The 24,037-nt window shown below is 41.1% G+C and overlaps 1 protein-coding gene across 2 annotated transcripts in view; it reads right to left on the bottom strand.

Annotated features, from left to right (window-relative positions):
- Positions 1 to 15,468: 15,468 nt before the first annotated feature.
- The window catches only part of PMP22 (peripheral myelin protein 22), a 32,347-nt gene continuing 23,778 nt past the window's right edge, over positions 15,469 to 24,037 (bottom strand). For both annotated transcript variants that reach the window (XM_072821062.1, XM_072821061.1), the window contains exon 5: positions 15,469 to 16,799. In XM_072821062.1, the coding sequence (XP_072677163.1) occupies positions 16,636 to 16,799 (164 nt within the window). In that variant the 3' untranslated portion in view covers positions 15,469 to 16,635. The remainder of the gene's footprint in view (positions 16,800 to 24,037) is intronic.

The following is a 24,037-nucleotide window of genomic DNA, read 5'->3' as shown; positions in this document are numbered from 1 at the left end:
GGTGCCTTAAAGTGAGAGCAATCATAGGAGCTGCTGTGTTGGCTTGGTCATGGGGGCTGTCTTTGTAGGCTTCATTTTCTAAGACATTTTCTTCAACAACTAAAAGGAGATTTTGTGTCCATTCTCATGACCATGTCCATTCCTACCCCCTAGAAACACAAGCTCCTCAAGAGTTTTGGGAAGAGGAGAAAATGGCACAGTACTCCTTAATTCCCACTGATACTACATGATAAAAATATGCCCAATCTATGAAATGTGCAAAAATTGTATATGTATTAAGTATAACAATTGTCTAACTATCTTGTCCTACAGTTGCCAGTAAGCTGCTAAGGGTAAAGCAGAGCTGGTAGGAATTTGGGGAGGAATTAGAGGTCTTAAATGAAGGAATTCTGGACACCACAAACAAACCACATCTAATAAAATCAACAATAACAGTAATACCTAGCATACATTAGACGCTTGTTATTTGCCACCATTGTGTCACTTGGACTCAATTCTGTGAGCTAAATACTGTTATTATTTTGGAAAGGTTAGATAATGTGTCCTAGTTACACAGTGAGTGAGTGAATGACCTAGGGTCTGAATGTAGAGTGTAAGATCTCCAGGATCTTAACCTCCACTTCATTTGGGCTGCCTCTGAGTCTACGTGGCTTTTAGTGGCAACTCCAAACAATCCCTAAAAACTGGTCACTTCGAGAATTAAAAGAACAAGTAAACACCATTGTTTGGCATCATGGAGACAACCACAGGATTGAATCTAAGATGAGTAGGCATTCTTTTCCCCAACTAACTCAGAGAAATCACCAAGGAGCCAATTTGATTTCATTCCCCAAACAGTGCTCAGAATGCTCTATCCCCAAAGAGAAAGGATGAGCCCCAGTCTCTCTCTCTCTCTTTTTAAAGTAAGTAAACAAATAAATAAATCTTTAATAATAATAATAATAAGTATGCCTCATTTGACTGCAAAATAAATGCGATAAGACCAAAAACCCCAGAACAGATGGACAAGTCTCGAATACTCCATGATTTATGGTCAATCACCAGCCACCAAATCCAGAGTCCTGAACGTTGGGGGATTCCTACCCTAGGGTCTAGGCACAGAAACAGTAATGTGGTTCATTTCAACCAAAAAAAAAAACAAAAAACAATAAAAAAGCTTGTGTTTAATGTGCAGATAGAGCTGGGGGTGGAAAAAACATGAAAATGGATCCTATTCAAAAATTTTAGGGTATGAGCTTCAACGAAGGTAACAAGTGGGAAGAAAAAGGTCCCTCCATTGTATTAGCCAAGCAAGGGCTCCCTCTACTGGAAATCTGCTTTGAAACCCATAAATTGTAATTGACTCCTTGAAATGCCTACTTGGTGGTAGAACAAGCAAAGCACCCATAATTTAAACTTTCAAGATTGGCATTCCCTGTCTACCTAGGTAATGATACCCTTTCAAATTCATTTGAAGCCCAGACACTGACTTAGTAAAGTAAAAGAATATTCATTTGCTTTAGGATGAATGAGAGGAATATAGAAAGATGCTATAAATCCTAGGAAAAGGCTCTTAAAGAATATTTTTCATTGTTGTTGCTATTCTTAATTTGGCAGAGCTCTACAATTATCCTGGGAAATACCTAATGGAACCCAAAGGAGCAAAAAGAGTGAAGGGTATGATTTTTTGTTCGACATCCTGATGGGCAATAAAGGAAATGTTTTTTGGCTGCAGTCCATCTGAGATGTGGACTTGCTGAATATTTCTCAGAGATTTAGGTCTTGACTAGTGGTGTGGGTGCTCCACACCTCTCTGCTTTACCTCTCCAACTCTTAAACCTACATGCCTGCCCAATATGAATCAGCACACTGAAGATTTTATATGCTAAATCTCTGATGTAGCCATAAACTTCGGGCATTTAAAAATCTTTAAAAAAAATAAAATAAAATAAAAATCTTATATTGCCTTCTCCTTGGCACCATTTGGAATTTTTCTAAAAAGGACCAATACAAATTCCAAACAATATCCATTTGAAATTCTAAACATGTAGAGTTAAATTTTGGAATCTACATATGAGATTATGAATGACCGAGTCTAAAAGGTACTACTGATTGTGTCGTATCATTAGGTCAATAAATTGTGAATTATCTTACAATTCCCAGCAGTCATTTGCATAGAAGTGTACATGGCATGAAAACTGCAAAATGGGGGCACCTGGGTGGTTCAGTCAGTTAAGCATCTGCCTTTGGCTCGGGTTGTTATCCCGGGGTCCTGGGATCGATCCCCACATGGGACTCCCTACTCAGGAGAGAGCCTGCTTGTGTTCTCTCCGTCTCTTTGTCAAGTAAATAAATAAAATCTACAAAAAAAAAAAAAAAAGCAAAAACAAGAACAAGAACAAAAAAACCCCAGTTTTGTAAGAGAAATGTTCTTCCTCACAAAAAATAAAGCCTTGTTCCCCTACATCTATTATAGTATAGTAGATAATAAATAAAAATAAGTAAAGTTGAAATAAATAGAATTATATTAAAATACTGTTTTGTAGCCAACTTTTTTCATTTTATAATGTATTCTGCTTTTATGTCCATTTTTATATTCTTCTATTACAACATTTCACTTGTAATAGCTGTCTGATACTCCATTTTATGGATGTATCATAATTTATTTAAATAGTTTTTTATTTTTCCAAGTTCTTTATTATAAACAAGTCTGAAATTAATATCTTTGAAGCTAAATAGTTGCACACAGCTTTGGCTATCCTGTCAGAGTAAAACCCAAAATGTAGAATTGCTAGGGCAAAGGATAATTTCATACGTAATAATTTTGATGTATATTGACAAATTGCCTCCCCGAGAAGCTATACCTACTTATAATTCTATACTAACTTCTCTTTTCCAGTTTAGTAGACAAAAAAAAAAAAGGAGGATCTTATTTTAAATTTTTTTTTGAGAGAGAAAGAGAAAGAGAGAGAGCAGGGATAGAGGCAGAGGTGCTATTACAAGATGCTAAATGTGGGATGCCTGGGTGGCTCACTCAGTTAAGCCATCAGCTCTTGATTTAAAAATATTTTATATCCAACCAATTGATGCATTCAGCCAGCAGAAGGGCATTCTGTTATTCAGATTCAGAAAACACTGTGCCCACGTTTTCTTGAAAGTACAACAAACTATAAAATGAAGCTCATTTAAGTATTCAAGAGTGGGGAAGGCATGGTATAAAATTACTTAGGAATGCTTGGCATTCTCTTTCAGTCTCCCTTGGCCCTTCTCCCCACTTGTACTCTCTCTTTCTCTTTCTCTCTCAAATAAATAAATAAATTTTTTTTAAAAAGAAGATTCTGAATGTTAAAAATCAAGTAAAGCCATGTGCAAAGGTATAAAATAAACAAAAAATGGGATGGCAATGCTCTTTTCCTACAAAATAAAATCCAATGCAAAAAAAAATTGATTAGGACAAATAAGGCCATGGTATATTCTAAAGGATATAATTCAGATAGACCTATAATCATAATATTTCTTTATACAACAAATGTTACAGTATCAATGTTAATAAAGCAAGAAATTATTAGAGATCAAAGAAAGAACTGGCAAGAAAAAGAAGAAAAGAAAAAGAAACTGAATGAAAGCAGGAAGGGAAAAGCAAGGAAAATAAGAGTCTTCATGAATTAGAAAAAATATGTAAAATTGATAAAAAATAATACTTTTAAAGAAAACAAGAGAAGGAAACCAAAATTAAGAACAAGAAAGTTAGACATGGAGGCTTTAAACTTCATATTAGGAAAGCCTGTATCATTTTAAAAAGCAAATCAGAAATCTGAAGAAAAATATATAATTTCCTAGAAAATATTGAAATCATCAAAATAAATTAATAGTTCAAACACTTAAATAGGAAACAAATTGGGAAACAGAAATTTGAGGAAGATACCAAGAGTGCTAGCGTAGCTGGTAGGATCACTATACAAGAGCCACAGAATTTCTCTGCTGGGGAACACCTGGGTGGCTCAGTGGTTGAGTGTCTGCCTTTGGCTCAGGTCGTGATCCCGGGGTCCTGGGATCGAGTCCCACATCAGGCTCACAGGGAGCTTGCTTCTCCCTCTGCCTGTATCTCTGCTTCTCTGTGTGTCTCTCATGAATAAATAAATAAATCTTTAAAAAATAATGATAATTTCTGCTGCTGAATACTATCCCATCTTCCAAAAACCCATTAATATCTATATTCCAGAAGACCCATAAGGAAGCATAATAAACAAATCTTTATTCCTGTGACAGCCCTTACATAACCCTAAGATTAAAACTTATTTTAAAAAGCACATAAGAAACTTAAAAATCAATTTAATTTATAAGTTTAATAACTACCAAAAAAGCCTCAATAAAATGCCATTAAAATTTGTCAAAACAAATTCTCAAAAGAATAATAACCCATAAAATGTAGTTTTTATTCCATTAACAAAATGGATAAGTCAATATTAAGAAAACTAAAGTAACTAAAGGTAGAAAACATAGTATTTACCATAGTAACTAAAGGTAGAAAACAAAAAACAGGAGTCTTGATTAAAACTGAAAAAAAATTGGTAACATTTAATATAAATTCTTGGTCAAAATTCCTATTGAGAGTCAAGAAATGCATACTTATTGAGAGAAATTATTTTCAAATAATGATAAGCACAAGCATTCTCATTAAATTCAGAAAAAATAAGATAACAACTACTATCACAGGTCTTATTTGGCATGTTCTGAAAGTGTTAGATGATCAATAAGGTGGTCAAAAAAATTAAGAACTATAAATATGGGAAGAGAAAAAGGGGCACATTATCTCATTTTTCTATTTTTGCCCATGCATTGATTATCTATGTGAAAAGTCAAGATAATCCAAGAAATATTGAAAATAATAAGACAATTCAGCAAAGGAATCAAATATGAAACTGATTAGGCAAAGCCAATAGGCTTCCAACATACCCACAATAACCAACAATAAAATACAGTGGAATGAAAACCATGCATAAAAGTCAGAAAAACATGTAAATATCTAAAAATAGAATTCATATAAAAGTCTAGGATTAGGGGGCAGCCCTGGTGGCCCAGCGGTTTAGCGCCGCCTTCAGCCTGGGGTGTGATCCTGGAGACCCGGGATCGAGTTGCCACCTTAGGCTCCCTGCGTGGGCCTGCTTCTCTCTGTACCTGTCTCTGCCTCTCTCTGTGTGTCTCTCATGAATAAATAAAATATTTTTTAAAAGAATGTAGGATCAGTATAAAAAAAAGCAAAATATGTTCCTAAAATATAAACTAAGAACTGAGCGATTAGCATTTATTCATTGTCTGTACATTGTCAGGGAGAGAAAATTCTCCCTCTAACCAAGGTCCTCCAGCCGAACTAAGAATTAAATTTAGATGAGTCAGGTTAACAACAGAAGAAAAAGCCCAAATTTTTATTATGCATGCACGGAGGTGCAATAATGAAATTGAGACCCAAAGAAATAATGAAAGCAGGCAGTTTTTATACATTTTAGGCAGAGACAGTAAATTTGTGAGAAATGTATAAGATAAGGAAAACAGGTGTTTAGGAGTTTTAACTAGTAAGGAATTCTAAAGCAGAATTTGGGCTGAGTTAGTAGATTAGCAAAAAGGCAACAAGGTTTGTTTTTACAGCCTTCTCAGCTTTAAACTCCCTATCTGGTGATAAGGATGTCTTTTTACTTCTTAATATATGGAGGGTGTTTTTTTTACACGGGAGATTTTTTTTTTTTTAATTTTTATTTATTTGTGATAGTCACAGAGAGAGAGAGAGAGGCAGAGACACAGGCAGAGGGAGAAGCAGGCTCCATGCACCGGGAGCCCGACGTGGGATTCGATCCCGGGTGTCCAGGATCGCGCCCTGGGCCAAAGGCAGGCGCCAAACCGCTGCGCCACCCAGGGATCCCTAAAAATAAAATAATCGATATGACAAAGTGGCCCATTTTTGGGGAGCCTGGCCTTGGCCCCTACAACCTGCATGGGAAAAGATGTGGATTTTCTCCCAGCTAAAATTTATAAATTTCACATAAACTCTTTCAAGGTAAATAAAGAATTTTTGTTTTCAAAATAAAAGGGCCTTCTTGTACAGCAGCTTATAGCAGATAAATTCCTCTGGCTGGGAACAACTAAAAAAAAAAAATCTGGATAAAATTTTTTCAATATCTGTTTGAAAGTGTCATTTTGACACCAAGGCCACCAGGACGTGAGCCAACAGATCAGAGAAAAGGAAACCCAGTGAAGTGAGCCCACCACAAATCCCAAATTTCCCCATTTGCCAATTAATAAGCAGCAGATCAAGAGGATTGAAAAGCTGTCTGAAAGCAGATGCTAGGGGCAGAAAGACGAAGCCGTTTGTAGCACTTGGGAGGATTACAGACAAAACTAGAGTTTCGAGTTTACTAAGACATGAAGGTACATGATCCTGGAGAAAAAAAGAAATTGGAACAAGCACACCCGCTGCCCTGAGTTGCGATTCCCCTCCCTGCATTTGCGGTTTTGTGAATGGTACCCTCCCCAACCCTGAGCTCTCAGCAAAAAGCAGTGGCTAAGAGGGTGGTTTCTAATCAAAACTCCATTTGTATAAATTCCTAAGATTGAGATACTTCTCAGAAGGGCTCAATCCCCTGGGAAACCCCGAGATTATTTTAGTGAAGAAAGATGTTAACTGTTCGTCTTCAACATACTGTCTTGCTTTTGATTGCTCAGAAGGAATAAGAATCTTGTCCCTTAAATAAATAAATAAATAACCCAAACCAGGAGAATCAAAGGTGTATTCCTTTTCAAACAGAAAGAACAGGCTCGATGAGAGAACTAGGAACAGCTGGAACAGATGGCAATCACTTTTCCTTTTTATTAACACCTTTATTGAGATGTAATTATCACAGCATACAATCAACCCATTTATTTTTTTTATTATATGACTAGCATGCCTTTTATCTTTTATTTTTAATTTAAATTTTTTAAATTTTTTAAATTTATTTATTTTTGATAGTCACATAGAGAGAGAGAGAGAGAGGCAGAGACACAGGCAGAGGGAGAAGCAGGCTCCATGCACCAGGAGCCCGACGTGGGATTCGATCCCGGGTCTCCAGGATCGCGCCCTGGGCCAAAGGCAGGCGCTAAACCACTGCGCCACCCAGGGATCCCTTTATTTTTAATTTAAATGTAATTTGCCAACATAGAGTATAACAGCCAGTGCTCATCCCATCAAGTGCCCTCCTCAGTGCCCGTCACCCAGCTACCCTATTTCCCCTATCCACCTCCCCTTCTGCAACCTTTTGTTTGTTTCCCAGAGTTAAGGGTCTCTCATGGCTTGTCTCCCTCTCTAATTTTTCCCATTTAAAATGTATAGTTCTTGCGTCACCTGGGTGGCTCAGTGGTAGAGTGTTTGCCTTTGGCTCAGGTCATGATCCCGGGGTCCTGGAATCGAATCCCACATCAGAGTCTCTGTAAGGAGCCAGCTTCTCCCTCTGCCTATGTCTCTGCCTCTCTCTGTGTGTCTCTCATGAACAAATAAATACAATCTTTACAATAAAATAAATAAATAAAGTGTACAATTCTTTGTTTTTTTCATATATTCACTTCTGTGAAAAGATATGCAACCATCAAGACAGTCAATTTTAGGACACGTCTATCACTTCAACAAGGAAGCATGGTACCTGTGAGCTATGACAAGCCTACACCCCCATCCCCCTTTCCCCAGCCTTAAATAGCCACTGATCTGCTTCCTATCTCTGTCTAGTTACCCACTGTGGACTTTCAAAGAAATTGCTTTGTGGAATATGTAGTCTTTCGTGACTGACTTCTTTCATGCAACATAAATTCTCCAAGGTTCGCCCATGTTGTAGCATATAGCAGGACATCCTACCTCTTTGTGGACAAATAGTGTTCTGAAAAGTGGATAAATGACATTTTGTTTATCTGTTCTTCAGTCGATGGACATTTGGGGTGTTTCTACCTTTTGGCTGTTATGAATAATACCTCTATAAATACCTATGTACGAGTTTCTGCATTTTGCATGTTCATGTCTCTCAGCTATATTCCTAGAACAGAAATCACTACGCCATATGGTTTAATAAACACACTACATCCTTTTAATCCTTTGAGGACTCACAGTGTTTCCTAAACCAGTTGTGCCATATACATTGCCACCATCAGTGTATGAGGGCTACAATTTCTCTACATCCTCAACAACACGCGTAATTATCAGACTGTTTGATTCTAGCTAAACTAGTGGGTATAAACTAGTATCCCATTGTGGCTCTAATTTTCATTTCCTCAATGACTTAGAATGCTGAGCATTTGGTGAGGAGGGAGTAGTAGTGTTTACGTGCCATTTATATATATTCCTTGGACAAATGTCTATTCAAGTCCTTCACTCATGTTTTAATTGGGTTGTCTTTTTTATTATTGAGTATAAGGCTTCTCTATAAATATATTCTGGATACAGGTCCCATATCAGATACAGGGTTTGCAAATATTATCTTCTATTCAGTGGTTTATCTTTTCACTCTCTTGATGGTGTCCTTTGAAACACAATAGCTTTTAATTTTGATGATGTCCATTTTATTGAATTTTTCTTTTTTAGCTGGTGATTTTGGCATCATATCTAAGAATCTTTGCCAAACCCAAGGAAGATTACTGAAGATTACTCCCAAGTTTTCTTCAAGAGTTTTATAGTTTTAGCTCTTAAATTTAGGTCTTTCATCCTTTTTGAGCTAATTTTTATATATGCTGTTAAATAAAGGTCCAACTTAATTTTTTTTGCATGTGGATGTTTAGTTGTTCCAGCCCTGTTTGTTGAAGAGACTATTCTTTTCCTCATTAGCTGATCAGTTGATCATAGAATGTGATCAAGTATATGTGGGTTTATGATATACCATCACAGATATGTGGGTTTACTTCCAGATTTTCAACTCTATTCCACTGACCTATATATCTATTGTTGGGCTAGTACTGCACTGTCTTGTCTACCATTGCTTTGTGTAGCAAGTTTTGAAATCAGGAACTAGGAGTTCCTCCTACTATGCTCTTTTGCAAGATTATTTGGGTTATTTTGGATTTTCTGTCATCTATTTGAATTCTAGAAACAGCTTGTGAGAGGTGCCTGGGTGGCTTAGTGGTTGAGCATCTGCCTTTGGCTCAGGGCATGATCTCGGGGTCCTGGGATGGAGTCCTGCATCGGGCTCCCTGCAGGGAATCTGCTTCTCCCTCTGCCTACATCTCTGCCTCTCTCTGTGTGTCTCTCATAAATAAATAAATGAATAAATAAATAAATAAATAAATAAATAAATAAATAAAATCTTTTAAAAAAAGAGAATAACTTGTGAATTTCTATAAAGAAGTCAGCTGGGATTCTGATGGAAATTGCCTTGAAAATGTGAACAATTCAGGAGCATTCCATCTTACCAATGTTAAATTATCTGATCCAGAAACATGGATATTTTTCCAGTTATTTAGATTGTCTTTAATGTCTTCATCACTGTTCTATAATTCTCACTATAAGTTTTGTACCTTTTTTGTTAAATTTATTCCTAAGTACTTTACCTTTTTAAATGCTATTCTAAGTGGAATTGCATTCTTAATTTCATTTTTGAATCGTTCATTGCAAATATAGAAATACAATAGATTTTTGTACATTGACATTTTGTCCTGCTTCTGCTAAATTCATTTATTCTAAGAGCTTTTATGGGATTACTTAGGATTTTCTGTATACATGATCATTTATTTGTAAATAGAGATAATTTTAGTCTTCCATTTTAATCTTGATTTTTTTAACCTAATTTTCTTAATTGTCCTAGCTGAACCTCCAAGGTAATGTTAAATAGAGGTTGTAATCACAGACATCCTTGTCTTGTTCCTGATATTAAAGGGGAGGTATTCAATATTTTTCCAATAAATAGGATGTGAGGCATGGGTTTTTAATAGATGTTCTTTATTAGGTTGTGAATATCCTCTTATTCCTATTTTGTTGGATTTTTTTTTTATCATGAAAGAACATTGGATTTTGTCAAATGATTTTTCTAAGTCTATTGATTGAGATGTCATGATTTTTGCATTATTGTACTTTTCAACAACATAATTCCACTTGTTCCTTTTTCATAGTTTCCATCTCTTTATTGATATTCTTTATCTGATGCAAATTGTTATCATACCTTCAATTACCTCTTTAATCATGATTTCCTTTCATTGTGTGAACATGTTTATGATGACTACTTTATTTTATTTTTTTTTTAAGGAGTATAGAATCTTTATATAAAAAGGGGGAATCAATAATATATATACTTCAGTTTTTGTTACACAAAAAAACAAAGACACAAGTAGCTAGTAAGTTACCCTTGTGGAAATGAAGGACAAGAATAAAGTAGAAACATTTTGCTGAACACTTCTTTATATTGTTTTTATTTAATCCCATATGAATGGATTACGTATTCAAAACTTATATATATTATATATGTCAGTCATATTGAAATATATCTGATTTTAATAGTGCTACCCAAAGTCTTCTTTAGTGAAACCAAAACAAAATTCAAAACTGGTTCTTACAAATCACTCTTTCTTTCTTTCTTTTTTTTATTCCCTGTTCCCATTAGGGTTTTTAAGCCTGATGTATTTCTTCCTTTGACTTAGAGAAGAAGATAAATAACTGTGCTGATGAGTGGCCTGAGGATTTGGGGTGTTCTATCAACAATATGGAAACCACTCTTTCCCCATTACTCTGGATATGGGTATCTGTCTCTGAGATACCAGCTTTTCTTAATGAACTGAGTGTTTTACTCTATAGATCACTGTTCTCGACCTGCTAGCAACACCCAAGTAGATCAACAGCTGTTACGTTTCAGCCCAAGACTGGCTGAAAGTAAAGGCAATGTCTCTCACATTGAGATGAATAGCACTGGGGTTCCAGGTATTTGCTTTTATATGCCAGAGCTTATTTTCTTCAGTTATAAACAGTGGTTAATACATCACTTGATTTAGTAATGCTTCCATGCAAAATATAAGAATTCCCAAATGCAAATATGTAGATGAAATAAAATAAAGTCTGTAACTTGCTGTTGACATATGAAATCCCATCAATGCCCCAATCTGGTGGGTTGATTTCTAGGTCTAGAGAAGAAAGGTGGCTGAGGTTCTGACCTGGGGTAGGTGAAGTGGGGAGTTGGAGGAAGGAGGAACCTTCTACTTGCTTATCTTTCCAATCTGATTTTTCTTTTAACTCTCTTCTTCTAAAGGGCTTTGCACTTGCTGTCTCTTCTGCCTAGAAGTTGCTGCCCTGGATCTTTGAATGTTTATCTTCTCTGCATCATTTAAATCTAAGCTCTAATTTTACCTCTTGAAATATACTTCTATTGTTTCCCCACATCCCCTATTATTCTATCACCTCCTCTTGTTTATCTTCTTTTTTTTTTTTCTAATGATTTTATTTTATTTTTTTTTATTTTTTTATTTTTTTTAATTGGTGTTCAATTTACTAACATACAGAATAACACCCAGTGCCCGTCACCCATTCACTCCCACCCCCCGCCCTCCTCCCCTTCCACCACCCCTAGTTCGTTTCCCAGAGTTAGCAGTCTTTACGTTCTGTCTCCCTTTCTGATATTTCCCACACATTTCTTCTACCTTCCCTTATTTTCCCTTTCACTATTATTTATATTCCCCAAATGAATGAGAACATATAATGTTTGTCCTTCTCCGACTGACTTACTTCACTCAGCTGATGACTACTTTAAAGTCTTTTTCTGATAAATCTGACATCTAGTCTCTCTCATGGACAGTTTTTCTGTTTTTTTTTCTGGTGTATGAGTCATATTTCCTGTTTCTTCACACGCCTCATAATTTTTTGTTGGAAACTGGATGTTTTAGATAATATATTATAATATATGTAATACATTATAATATATAAATATATTATAGCAACTCTGGATATGGCTCTCCCTACTCTGCTACTGTTATTCGTTTAATTACAAGCATACCTCATATGACAGGTCCTGTTTCAGACCACCACAATCAAGCAAATATCATAATAAAGCAAGTCAAGTAGGGTTTTTTGTTTCCCTGTGCATATAAAAATTGTGTTTACACTACTGTAGTCTACTAAGAGTGCAATGATGTTATACATATGAAACCTAATGGATACACTTTAAAATACTTTCCTGCTAAAAATTGCTACCATCTGAGCTTTTAGCAAATCATAATCACTGGTCACAGATCACCATAACAAATGTGATAATAAAAAAGTTTGAAATATTGCTAAAATTATCAAAATATGATATAATGACACAAAATGACCCAATACTGTTGGGAAAATGGTGCTGATAGACTTGTTCAACGCAGAGTGTTACAGACCGTCAATTTGTAAAAAAATTCAAGATCTGCAAAGAGAAGCACAATAAAATGAGGTATGCTTGTATTCAGTAACTGATTAGATTATTTTAGTGAGATCTCTTTCCTCCCCAGTGTTTAGCCTCTGATGTTGTTCTTCAGGGAAGCACAGCTTTGGAATGCTCACTGTTACCCTGGGATGTCAAGAGATTCAGGAAGCTTCTCTTTCTCTATTTTCCAGACCACATCCCACTATTAGATCCCATTGATTTACTGCTGGCTTCTCCACTGTTTTCAACAATGTCCTGGGTGGCTCAGTGGTTGAGCGTGTGCCTTTGCCTCAGGTCATGATCCTGGGGTTCTGGGATCAAGTCCCACATTGGGCTCCCCACTGGGAACCTGCTTCTCCCTCTGCCTATGTCTCAGCCTCTCTCTGTGTGTCTCTCATGAATAAATAAATAAAATCTTAAAATAAATAAAATAAACTGATCTACAAACTAATCCAGTCAATCCTTACTCCTTTAAAGGAATAGTTTCTGAAGTCAAGGTTTGATTTTTTGTTCTGATTCCAGAGGGTTCCTTTGATCTGTAGGGTTCTCGTGTTCTTTCCTGCAAACCAACTAGCCTACAGTTTAGAGTGTGTCTTGAATCTCCTCTCACAGTCTTCCCCCAGCACTTCCATTATTCTTGAGAGCACCTTGAGGCTTGAACTTCTTCACTCTTTGGTACAGATGAAGTCTATTCCTTGGAAGGAGAGTAGAAACTATTCTACCCAGGCAAAAATCTCTGAGCCAAGGCTCAGTAAGGTTGGTATAGCTACACAATAAAATACTAATGCAGAATTTTGAAAGAATTAAACTGAGCTCATTGAAAATAATGAAGTATATGCTGATATGAAAAGAACAGCATGATACAGAACAGCGTAAGTAGTTTGATCCCTTTGGTATACATTATTTTTTTTAAGTAGGCTCCATGCCCAGTGTAGAGCCCAATGTCAGGCTCAAACTCATGATCCTGAGCGCAAGACCTGAGCTGAAATTAAGAGTTAGACACCTAACCAACTGAGCCACCCAAGCACCCCCACTTTGGTGTATAGTTTTTAAATACTTATGGATTTCTATATATGGGCATTGTCTTTTTTCATGGAAGACATCATAAGCTATGTTTTATAGGTTATCTTTGGCAAGAGACTGGGGAGGGCAGAAAGAGGCTTTCACACATTATTTTTCCCCCTAGATGTCTTTAGGATGTTACAATACTAGATATATATTAATTTTTTTATGCCAAAGTATTACTTAGGTGGGGAGATTTGGGCCACTTTTGATTTTCTTTATTCTTACATGTATACATTTTTAATTTTTAGGTAAATATTATAAAGGAAGGTTTATGAAATGAAAGTATACTTTTCAAGGTACAAGCTCCTGAAGTCCCTAGTTTTCCCAATTACTTGTCTCACATGCTCCTGTAGCAATTTGTGCCACCTGACCCCATCTCTCCAAGTCACAAGCAGAGTTAGCTTATCATCATTGAAAACCTGGAAAGGGGGAGGCCTTCCCATCATAGATGTTCAAAGACACAAGAGCATGAGGTGCCTGAAGGTGGCTTTATTCTGGCGCTTGCTCCTCAAAGTGTGGTCCATGGACCAGGAGCATCAGCATCACTTAGGCACGAATTGGAAATGAAGAACTTCAGTCCCCACCCCGGACCTACTGAACCAGATCTGCATTTCATAGGATTCCCAGGTGATTCCTCAGCACACTGAAGTCCTGAAAAGCACTTGACTAGCTCCTGGCTGCTCATCCTGGCTATGCACTGTAATCACCTGCAGGGTCCCTTAAATCCATCAAGGCAGGGTGGGGCCTAACACAGACAGAAGGAATCCAAATCTCTGGGGTGGCCCCTGCATGGGAGATTCTAATGCTGGGCCTGGAATTGCAAATTTCCCAGAACAATCAACGTCTCCTTGTGATACACCTCAAACATTGCATCTCTGATAACCACTGATTTACAGAAGGCTTTCTACCTACTGCTCACTATACTAAGCACTTTATATATTCCATCTCTTTTTAATCTCTACAATCCCATAAATTTGGCACTGGCATGTTCATTTTACAGATGAGGAAATGGAATCTTAGAGTTTGAATAGCCTTCTGCAGTTGGTAAGGGGCAGAGAGCAGGTTCAAACCCAAGAAGCCTAATCTATATGTTCTTCATTACAATATAATTGTTTTGCCTATGCTCTCACTAAAATATTACCCTTTGTGATTAAGAGGTATATGATTCCAGGGGCACCTGGGTAGCTCAGTCAGTTAAGCATCCGACTCTTGATTTTGGCTCAGGTCTTGATCTCAGGGTCCTGGGAGCGAGCCCAGTGCCAAGCTCCGTGCTCAGCACACAGTCTGCTTGAGATTCGTTCTTCCTCTCCCCCTGTCCCTCTCTCCATGCATGGTATTTCAAAAATAAATAAATCTTTTTTAAAAAGTGTATATGATCCTTTCTCGATCCCTGATGCCCAGTTCAATGTAGGTACTCAATGAGAATTGGATTAACGTTGAGTGCATCGTGAGCTCAATGTATTACACACGTACGATATAATGTCAATGGGTAAAAACATCTACGGGTGAGACACAGCCCAGAAAACTGGAGCTAGATGACACAGTTGGCCCGTGCCCTCCCTCAGGACCACATCAGGCACTTAGTTGATGCCTAGTAACCTGAAAGTCTGGCCTCAAGTCTTCATCATGTAGACTTTCCGCTAAAACATACATCCCCTCCTTTTACAGGTCAGGGGACTGTGCTGCTCACACCAACATTCTCCATAGGTTAGGCAAATGCATGACATGCCTCCATCGTCCCCACATGGCTCATCACAGAAAAGACCACAAGAGAGAGGGCTGAGCTAAACGAACACTTAAGTCCCTTCCAGCCCATTTACAGTTTGTTTCAGCTGCAACTCCCAGGCCTCCCCAATTAGCAGACATCTTGCATAGGCTTATGGGAGGCATGACATGCTCCCTGTAGTCTGTAAAGAAAGCCAAGCCAAAGTGCAACCTCGACCATGAGCTCAACCTTGTTCTCTGCTGCAGCTCCTCTCTCCGCTCTGAAACGCACGTCCCACCCCCACCGAGGTCCCCACAAAATCCCAGGAGAGATCAGTGAGTTACTCTGATGTTTATTTTAATGCATCTTAGTCCACACAGTTGGTATAAAATCAGAAAAAGCAAAGCCGAAAAAAAAAAAAAGGTCTGGAGTCTTAGCATCAGAAGGGCACCGTATATACATCTACAGTTGGTGGCCAATACAAGTCATTGCCAGACAGTCCTTGGAGGCAGAGAACAGTCTAGACCCAGCTGAGCCCTGGGAATGCGCTGTCCCGGGGGGTCCAGAGGCTTGTCCTCATGCTCCGACCGTAAGAAGAATGTAGGAGCAATGAAGGCTGTGTTTATTATTCATTTATTATTGTAATAACTGCAGCCTAGCTAGGTACAAAAGCAGTTATAAACCATTTATATTACACAGAATTATTCAGGTCTCCATTCTACTTTACGTCATAAAATCGTTAATTGAATTTCCAGTGAGTAGTTTAGATGATTAGTGATAATAAGGAATGGTAAATACATAGCACCATTTCATAGGTTCGTTGTCACCGATTTCTCATCTAGACGTGTGACTGAGACACCCACCGTCAAGGGCAAGTATTCCAAAGCCACAAGCCGTTGTTTTTGCCAAGGGCTCCAGTTTAGGGGTTTTATCCATGTGAGTGGGAGGCTTCGCACGGAGGCCTGGGCAGTGCCCGTCTCTGTGCCCAATGCACTGGGTCCCCCACAGTTTAAGGGGTTTTGGCCATTCAGGGGTTTCTACCCACACTTTGGTTTTCTGAATGAGGTGGAGCGGAAGGGAGGTATCTTCTTTCAGATAAAAGGGAAGGGGCGAGATGGAGTTATTGTATGTCCGGGCAAAACAGAAAGAACAAAACACAGAACAAAACTACTGAGCTTGATTATACGGTTAAGATGTCAAGTTCCTTAGCTACGTCTTTAAGATTCAACACAAGGCTGATGGTCAACATAAAAAGCAAACAATACTATGTACATATATGTAAAAAGTGTTATAAATAGGTTTTATAAACCGTAGATATTATATACATCTTCAATCAACACTAACCCCCACCCCCCCTTCGACTGCTTTCTGTTTGGTTTGGTTTGAGTTTGGGTTTTTTGGCTAGCTCTTTTTTTTTTTTTTCTTTTTTTTCTTCAGGTTTCTGGTTTCCTTCCTCCCTTTCCCTATGTATGCTCAGTGCCTCAGACCAACTGTCTGGGCGCCTCATTCACGTTTCCGCAAGATCACGTATATGACACCGCTGAGAAGGGCCAGCGGGAAGGCCACCCAGGCCAGGATGTAGGTGAAGCCATAGGCGTAGTCAGAGTTGAAATGCCATTCTGGGTGCCTCACCGTGTAGATGGACGCTGCGCTCATCACGCACAGACCTGCCAAAAGAGAGGGACAAGTAGCATGAGGGAGAGGTCACAGTGAGGGGTCACTGTCTACCATCCCCAGTGCAGACTCCACAGGACCCTTGGTACCTGCCCCAGCCCCTGTCTGCCCTGGACTCTCTCTCTCTCTCTCTCTCATTCACACACACACACACACACACAACACACACACACAGACCATATCGCCCAATCTTTGACAGACAACACTGTACAAGAAAAGCATATCCGGTTCTGGAAAGAATCTGCTGCCAGATGCAGAATTGAGAGGAGGGGTCTCAAAGATATAGGAACATGGGAAGCAATCTGCTCTCTGCTTCTGACTTACATGCCCCAGACTGGCATCTCCAAGGCGCCTTGTCATCTATTCGGTCCCATTTCTGTGCCTCCAACTGTCACCAATTCCTAGTTGACAGGAGGAGGTGGCCAGCAATGATGTGGGTTGCAAGATAAACCCACCTAGCTCTTTCCGAGGAGATTTGGGTGGGGGAGCCCCTGGAAACCCGCGAGTCACTCTACAAATGGGTGGTGGTGTCATCTGAACCAGTAAGGTGAAATGACTGCCATTATTTGAGTGGTGCCAGGGCCGGAGCACTGGGCTCGGGGCAGAACCCAGGGCTGCTCAGCAGGACTGCCACGTAACTGATCGAGACAAAGGAATATGGAGAGAGGAAAAAAGGTGAGGAGGAAGGACAGGATATGGGTGGGAAGCAGAGAAAGTAAACTATCATTGCACTTGATCCCTTCCAATAGTTTCTGGTGCCCAAAGGTTGGTCTGAAGCCCAAAGAGGAGGAGAAGGTCATCGGATACACAGATAAAATCAGGCCCACCTCTGCAGCTGTTTGGCATTAAAAGGATAAGAAAAACCTCCACCTAGAGGCTCTTGAAGCAGACAAGTTCAAGAGTGATGGTCCATGCCCACAGTGACAGTCGGCATCCCCCCACAGGAGGGGGCCCGGTGATGTCAGCACCCCGCCCGGAGCTGCACAAAGCCTGCTCTGTTCACTCTGTTCCCTCCTTGAAAACAGGGTCTGTGAGAGGCTCTGAGTGACTCTATTATAAAGCCAGCATGTTATGTGGGATGCCTGTGGTTCCAAAGCTCCCAACTCCCGAGACCACCTACATCTAACCTCGCTGCTATTTGGGCTGCTATTCCATGGGACACTGCAACTTTGTTTGAACAAAGTGCCTAAGTGGGAATATGTTACATTCACCACCCCGATAAGACTGGCCTTCTCCAAGTCAGAGGAGTGAACTCCCACCGGGTTGGCCCCTGTTGAGAAAGCCACACAATAGTCCTGGGACTATGGCGGGATAGGATCCAGGACCTGCCACCTACAGAAAATGCAGGAGGCAGCGAAGATGCCTGTGTTAGAAGGGAAACCACAGCTGGCAAATTGTCATTGGAGAAAGACAGCCGTTTGCATCTGCCAGGGACAGGCTTCATTGGGCCTCAGGCTGTGATCCCCAATTCTTTTCTCCCCACAGCTCCATAGCTCACCTCTGCAGAGAGCAAATTTGTGTCTTTAGGAAAGATTGAGACTATCTCTTGGGCTAACCTCATGAGAGCAGGGCTATGGAAAGAGAAATGTGACCAAGGGAAATGCATGCTAAAAGACCAGGTGATACTTGTCATGCTGGCAAGGCTTCCAAATGGGCCATCTGGAACGAGAGTTGCATCGACCAGCTGTGCCCAGATCTCACTGGCAAAGAGCAAACTATCTGTGACCCAGAGGGACGGAGGGAGGCAGGATTCAGAAGTGTGGTGACTGACCAGGTGGCCTAGTTTATATGATATTCGCTGCAAGAGAATCTCAGCAGTAAATGAATTTAAGCTTCGCTGCGACAAGCACTGAGCTCAGATCCTGACAAAGCCCGAGAGTGGACACACGCCTTGTAATTACGGTCGTCGGGAGACTGATGTTTTAGGGAATACGTTATTACCAGGCTGTCTGCATGTACAGCACGAGAGGTGACCTGGAAAATGGGGTATTTGAGGCCACTCGGTAGTCCCTCCAATGTCACACACCTGTCCCTGTAAGTGGGCTGTAACTGGCTTCCTCAGCCACTAGCAGGTGGGGGCGTGGGGATGAAGGCCCCCACGGGGAAGGTAAGTAAGGTCCTTCCTTCTGGAAGGACCAGAATCTGTGCCCTGGCAGTGATGGGGACGCCCTTGTAGGGGCCTGAGTCCCGGAGGGCAGTCACCTGTAAGTGGTGGCCGCTGACCCTGTCCAGACAACATTGAGCTGGATCTGCAACCACCAAGGCCCCCTTTAAGGGGAGGCCTCAAGTCTCCCTTAACAGCGATAGTCAAACACAGGTGAGCAATCAGACCCCAGAACCCTTAGAAGGGAACCAAAAAGGGGCCAAAGGCAAAGGCAGAAACGGAGGGAATTCTCCACACTTCCTTATCTCCATTCTGTCTGGTTCAGAACACATGTAATGAGTCCCTAGTGTGTGCAGCACTGTCCTAGCTACTGAGGGCACCAAGATGGACTGGACATGGCCCCTAGATTCAGAGGGGAGTGTCATTCAGAAACAGCCACGCCAGTAGAACCTTCCAGTGTCGTCTGACATGATTTCAAGAGAGTGAGAGAGAAAGGCACTAGATGATGCCCTGAGAGCATGGACAGGCCCAGAGTCCTAACTGGGGAGCCCAGGGAAGCCTGGTGGGGGAGCTGGTGCATGACCTGAGTATACAGGGTGCAAGAGAGTCAGCCAGGTGAAGAAAGGGTGAGAAGGGGGTGCCAGTAAAGGAAGAACATGGGGGAGGCAAGGAAGACAGAGAGGGCTGGGTGGGAACCACCAGCAGAAGAACCACCAAGACAAAAATCTCCCAGAACAGAGTGGGGGCAGCGTAAGGGGAGGCAGGGGAGCGCCCCAGGCCTGGCGACAGAGCCCTGAGCCGCACGCTGAGGAAGTTGTGGTGGGAAGCACATCGTTGGCAGAGAGGAAACATGATCTGGTGTGTGTTTTAGGAAGATCACTACAGCAGCAGCAGGTGAAATGGATTTAGGGGCAGGGATGAGACAGGGGACAGGAAGACACCTGAGTTGGCTTTTGCACACCTGCGGTGGTGTTAGTGAGTGCAAGAAGAGAACAGAAATGGACACAATATCCATCCAGGATGCTACACAGTGGGGCAGGACTCAGGGCTGGACTGGATCTGGGGTGAGGGGGAGAGGGGGACCCTGGCCTGGCTCCCCCGTCTCCGGTGGGCTAAGTGAGCTAACTGGGCAAACAGTGGTCTTGGAAGCCACAGAATAAACAGTTGGGAGCAGTGAGAGGTCAACAGAACTGAAAGGCGTGCAGGGGCCCAGCAAGTGACTTGAGCAGTTACATCAGCGATCTCTGCAGAAGCCGTTCATTCGAGAACCTGGAGCACAAGCCAGGGTGAAGTTGGCTAGAAAGTAAATGGTGGGTACGAGGTGCCTCATGGCCTTGGATGGATGAGTGAGCACCTTGGAGGGTCACAAGGTGGGGCAGGAAGAGGCCGGAAGGTCCATTCCACTGAAAAGCGTTGGGCTCTCTATCTGACCTACACAGAACCTTCTCTGCACTGCTGGCCCCATTTCCATCTTCAGCGTCCAAGTGACCCCTGCTGCCTCGAAAGCCACCCACAGCATTCCTGGATTCTGACCTGGGCATGGCCAGGGCAACATTTGGAACAGTTCACCCCCAATGGGGGGGGGGGGTCTGTAAATGTGGTAACTGGCCGCCACTGCCTTTGAGCCCCGCAGAATAAGGAGGGCGCTGTGCTTTTATTCATCCCCCAAAGTCTTTCATGCTTAAGCCCCAATGTCTGTATCTATTTGATAGAAGAAACAGAACAAACAGAAAAACTCACTCAGGAGTCTTTTTTTCCGTCTTTTCTTCTTAATCACAATAAATACTAACTACACATGTGACTCGTGTTTGATTCTGCCAAGGGAATACAATTATCCAGTCATCCAACAAGTGGGTTATTCAGGGCCTTCTACGTGGTATGCCCGGAGCTTGGTGCTGGGTGTTAAGCAGTGAAATACAGATCAAAACATGTGGCTCTGTCTTTCAGGTCTGTATCTCTATGAATTTCTTGATGCTTTCCCATTGAGTGCAACCCAGCCCAGTGGAGCTAGGGCCAGGGTAACCATTGTCTGAGAACAGATGGGTACCGGTTCTGAAAATAAAAAAGACTCCAGGGGGCAACTGGGTGGCTCTGTGATTGAGCGTCTGCCTTTGGCTCAGGTTGTGATCTCAGGTTCCTGGGATTGAGTTCTGCAGGGAGCCTGCTTCGCCCTCTGCCTATGTCTCTGCCTCTCTCTCTGTGTCTCTCATGAAAAAAAATTTTTTTAAAAAGACCCCCAAATCCATATAGAGGATACAATGACTCTTCTCTAAGAAAGAGGTTTAGAAGAATCTATGGCTCATGAATGGGATGAGCTGTCAACAGAGAAATTCTTTGAAGACCTTATAGTGGAATTAGAGATGGTTTGATGGTTTACATGAGTCATTCCCAACCCTGGATTAACATGAGAGTCACCCAAGGAGCTGCCCCACCCAAGAGCTCTTCGGGGATGAAGGCTGAACACTGTATTTTTTTTAAAGCATCTTCTTTTTAAAAAGGTGATTCTTTTTTTTTTTTTCTTTTTGAAAAAGATTTAGTTGAGAGACAGAAGGAATGTATAAGTAGGAGGAGGGGCAGAGGGAGAGGGAGAAAGAGAATCTCAAGCAGACTCCTTGCCAAGCACACAGCTGGATGCGGGGCTTGATCCCGCAATCTTAAGGTCATGACCTGAGCCGAAACCAAGAGTCAGACACTCAACTGACTGAGCCACCCAGGCACCCCTCAACAGTGATTCTGATGTACAGCTAAGATTGAAAAGTGATGAACTAGATGAAGCCTCTCGACACATCTCCAGGAAGCAGCCAACCTAAGAAGTATGTAATCAAAGGAAGACAGCTCTTAAATGTGAGGCTTGTGGCTTATTATGAAAAGCAGAAGGGGATGAGGCAGCGAAGCAGGCAGACCGATAACCACACGCAGAGGTGTAATCTAGAGCAAGCAGAGACTGCTCCTAAAGCTACAGTCGGCCTGAGAGCCCCCCCACACCTCAGCCCTGCCTTTCCTGCATGCTCCTGTGCATGATCTGTGAAGACTGAAGCTGAGACCTCCAAAGAGAAGCCAGGCAGAGACAGTGCAGCCCGAAACAGCCACCTGGGAGACTCAGAAGATCTTCCAGTGGCTTCCACTCAAAATACTTCGGTGCTTTGAAGCAGCACGGGAGTCTCTAAAGGAAGCCCCTTCCTCCTTTAGTCCTCAACTTGAGTGGCAAGGCCCTACATGGCAAGTTCAAACCCAACATTCTGGAGAGCCTGTGGTTGCCAGTGGACTTGCTTTCAGCTCACGTTAACTGGAGCAAACAGTTAGGAACAGAACATTCTCTGGGCTTAAAAATTACGATGGCTACTGTGGCTTGACGTTCCTAATTCATGACAACTTCCTCTTCCAACATGGGCTACTGGGTTGACGAACAGATAAACTGAAAATTGGGTCCCATGAGAGATAAGAATTGATATTTGAAGGGGAGAAGTGAGGAACAAATCATGTGCTTTTAGATATAGAGAGGTTTTTTAATAGCAGAATTCTAGCAGGCATGAGTTGAGTTCAGAGGAGATTCAAAACAGGACAGATTAGCACATTCACTTTGGAAAAGCCAAGTTTCTGCCTTGGATTTTGTGTTCTGTAGCAACTTTGGTGGATTCTGTATCTCTAACTATAAGGATGTTCCTAAGTGTATATTGAGTCCATGTGGAATGAGAGGAAGTAGAGGCATTCACTTGTTCTTGCATGAGCTGGGTGCTCTTGGGTACTCATTATCCTCTCCCGGTCTCAGTTTATTTATTAATAAAATAATACTTGTATAGGTCAGATATAAACATTTTGTGAAAGATCTGGTTCCTAAGTCTGGCATGCATCCATTGATGCAACAGATATGAACATCATTTGACTTGATATCAAACCGTAAATAGTGAGCCAAAAAAGAAATCCCAGAATACATTCTAGTTTTGTGTGTTATTTCTGGAAATGGAGTGACTAATGATAGCTCTGATTCTAACATACCTAGGAATGATACCTTATTCCATAATTAGTGATCTAACAAAATTGGCAACACTCCAGGAGCTTGGCTCAGTATAATAACACCTACGCAAGGAGCAAAGCCCTATTTGGTTTTGAAATCCTCAAACGGTGTATATTGAAATGTATTTAGTATTTAATGATAAGTAGCTGTCCAGGCTAATTCCTTTTTCCAGGAAAAAGTAACTCTCTGGCTTCTAGAAAAGGTCAACATTCAACCTCAGCCGTGCCTTATATAGCCATGTGTAAGCCATTCTATCTGCACATCCATCCACCCACCAAGGACATGTGGGCTGTTTTCAACCCTCTGGCCTCCTGAGCACAGAGTGGTGATTCAGCACCATGGACATTCCAACAACCAAGGAAAATAAAAGACAATAGAATAGCCCTTTTGCCTATTCAGATAGCCAGACACTAGGACATCTCATAGTACGTAGATGTACTCTGGTACATATGGAGTTTGTGACTTATTAGCATGGACTATAAGATCCACCACATCTGCCTCTTATTTCTCTCCATTGTCTACTGACTGAGTCAACTAGTAGTCAACAGACAGAAGGATAAGAGTCAATGAAGGAAGATGTCTGTCAGAATTTAGAGACAAAGTTGGAAGATGTCACCTTCTATAATAGAAGCTTCTAGGACTCTGCATATTGTACATATGGATAACCTGTACAGTGGGGGAACTTGAAGGTAATTTTAGGAGGAAACAAAGGAAACCTCCCATGTGCTGTCACGGCCCCATATTTGGAAATAATGGCATGTTACCCAGGAGTGTCAAAATGAAGACACATGAGGATGACAACAGTAAATCAAACCACAGTGGAACCCTGGAGGGGGAATAAAGGAGAGTAAGAATTTGCCATGCCTTCGTCACTGCTCAGAGGGAGGAGACACATACCTGAGAGCAGGCTCAGCAGCACATTGGGGCCACTTTCCATGCCGAAGTAGGGATGGCTCCTCAGGGCAGAATGCAATTTACGGAGATACACCCTCAAGACTGGCCTTTGCTCTACTGATACTCTTTGCATTTACCTCTGATATGTGTCCCAATTGTAGCTTCATTCCTGGTGATAGGTCTGGCTTGGTTAGGGACCTTCCTTCCAGACTCCCTAA

The sequence above is a fragment of the Canis lupus genome, chromosome 3 (assembly GCF_048164855.1).
Source record: "Canis lupus baileyi chromosome 3, mCanLup2.hap1, whole genome shotgun sequence".
Lineage (NCBI taxonomy): Eukaryota > Metazoa > Chordata > Mammalia > Carnivora > Canidae > Canis > Canis lupus.
The sequence above is the reverse complement of the archived record's forward strand: the minus strand, read 5'-3'. Positions and strand labels throughout refer to the sequence as shown.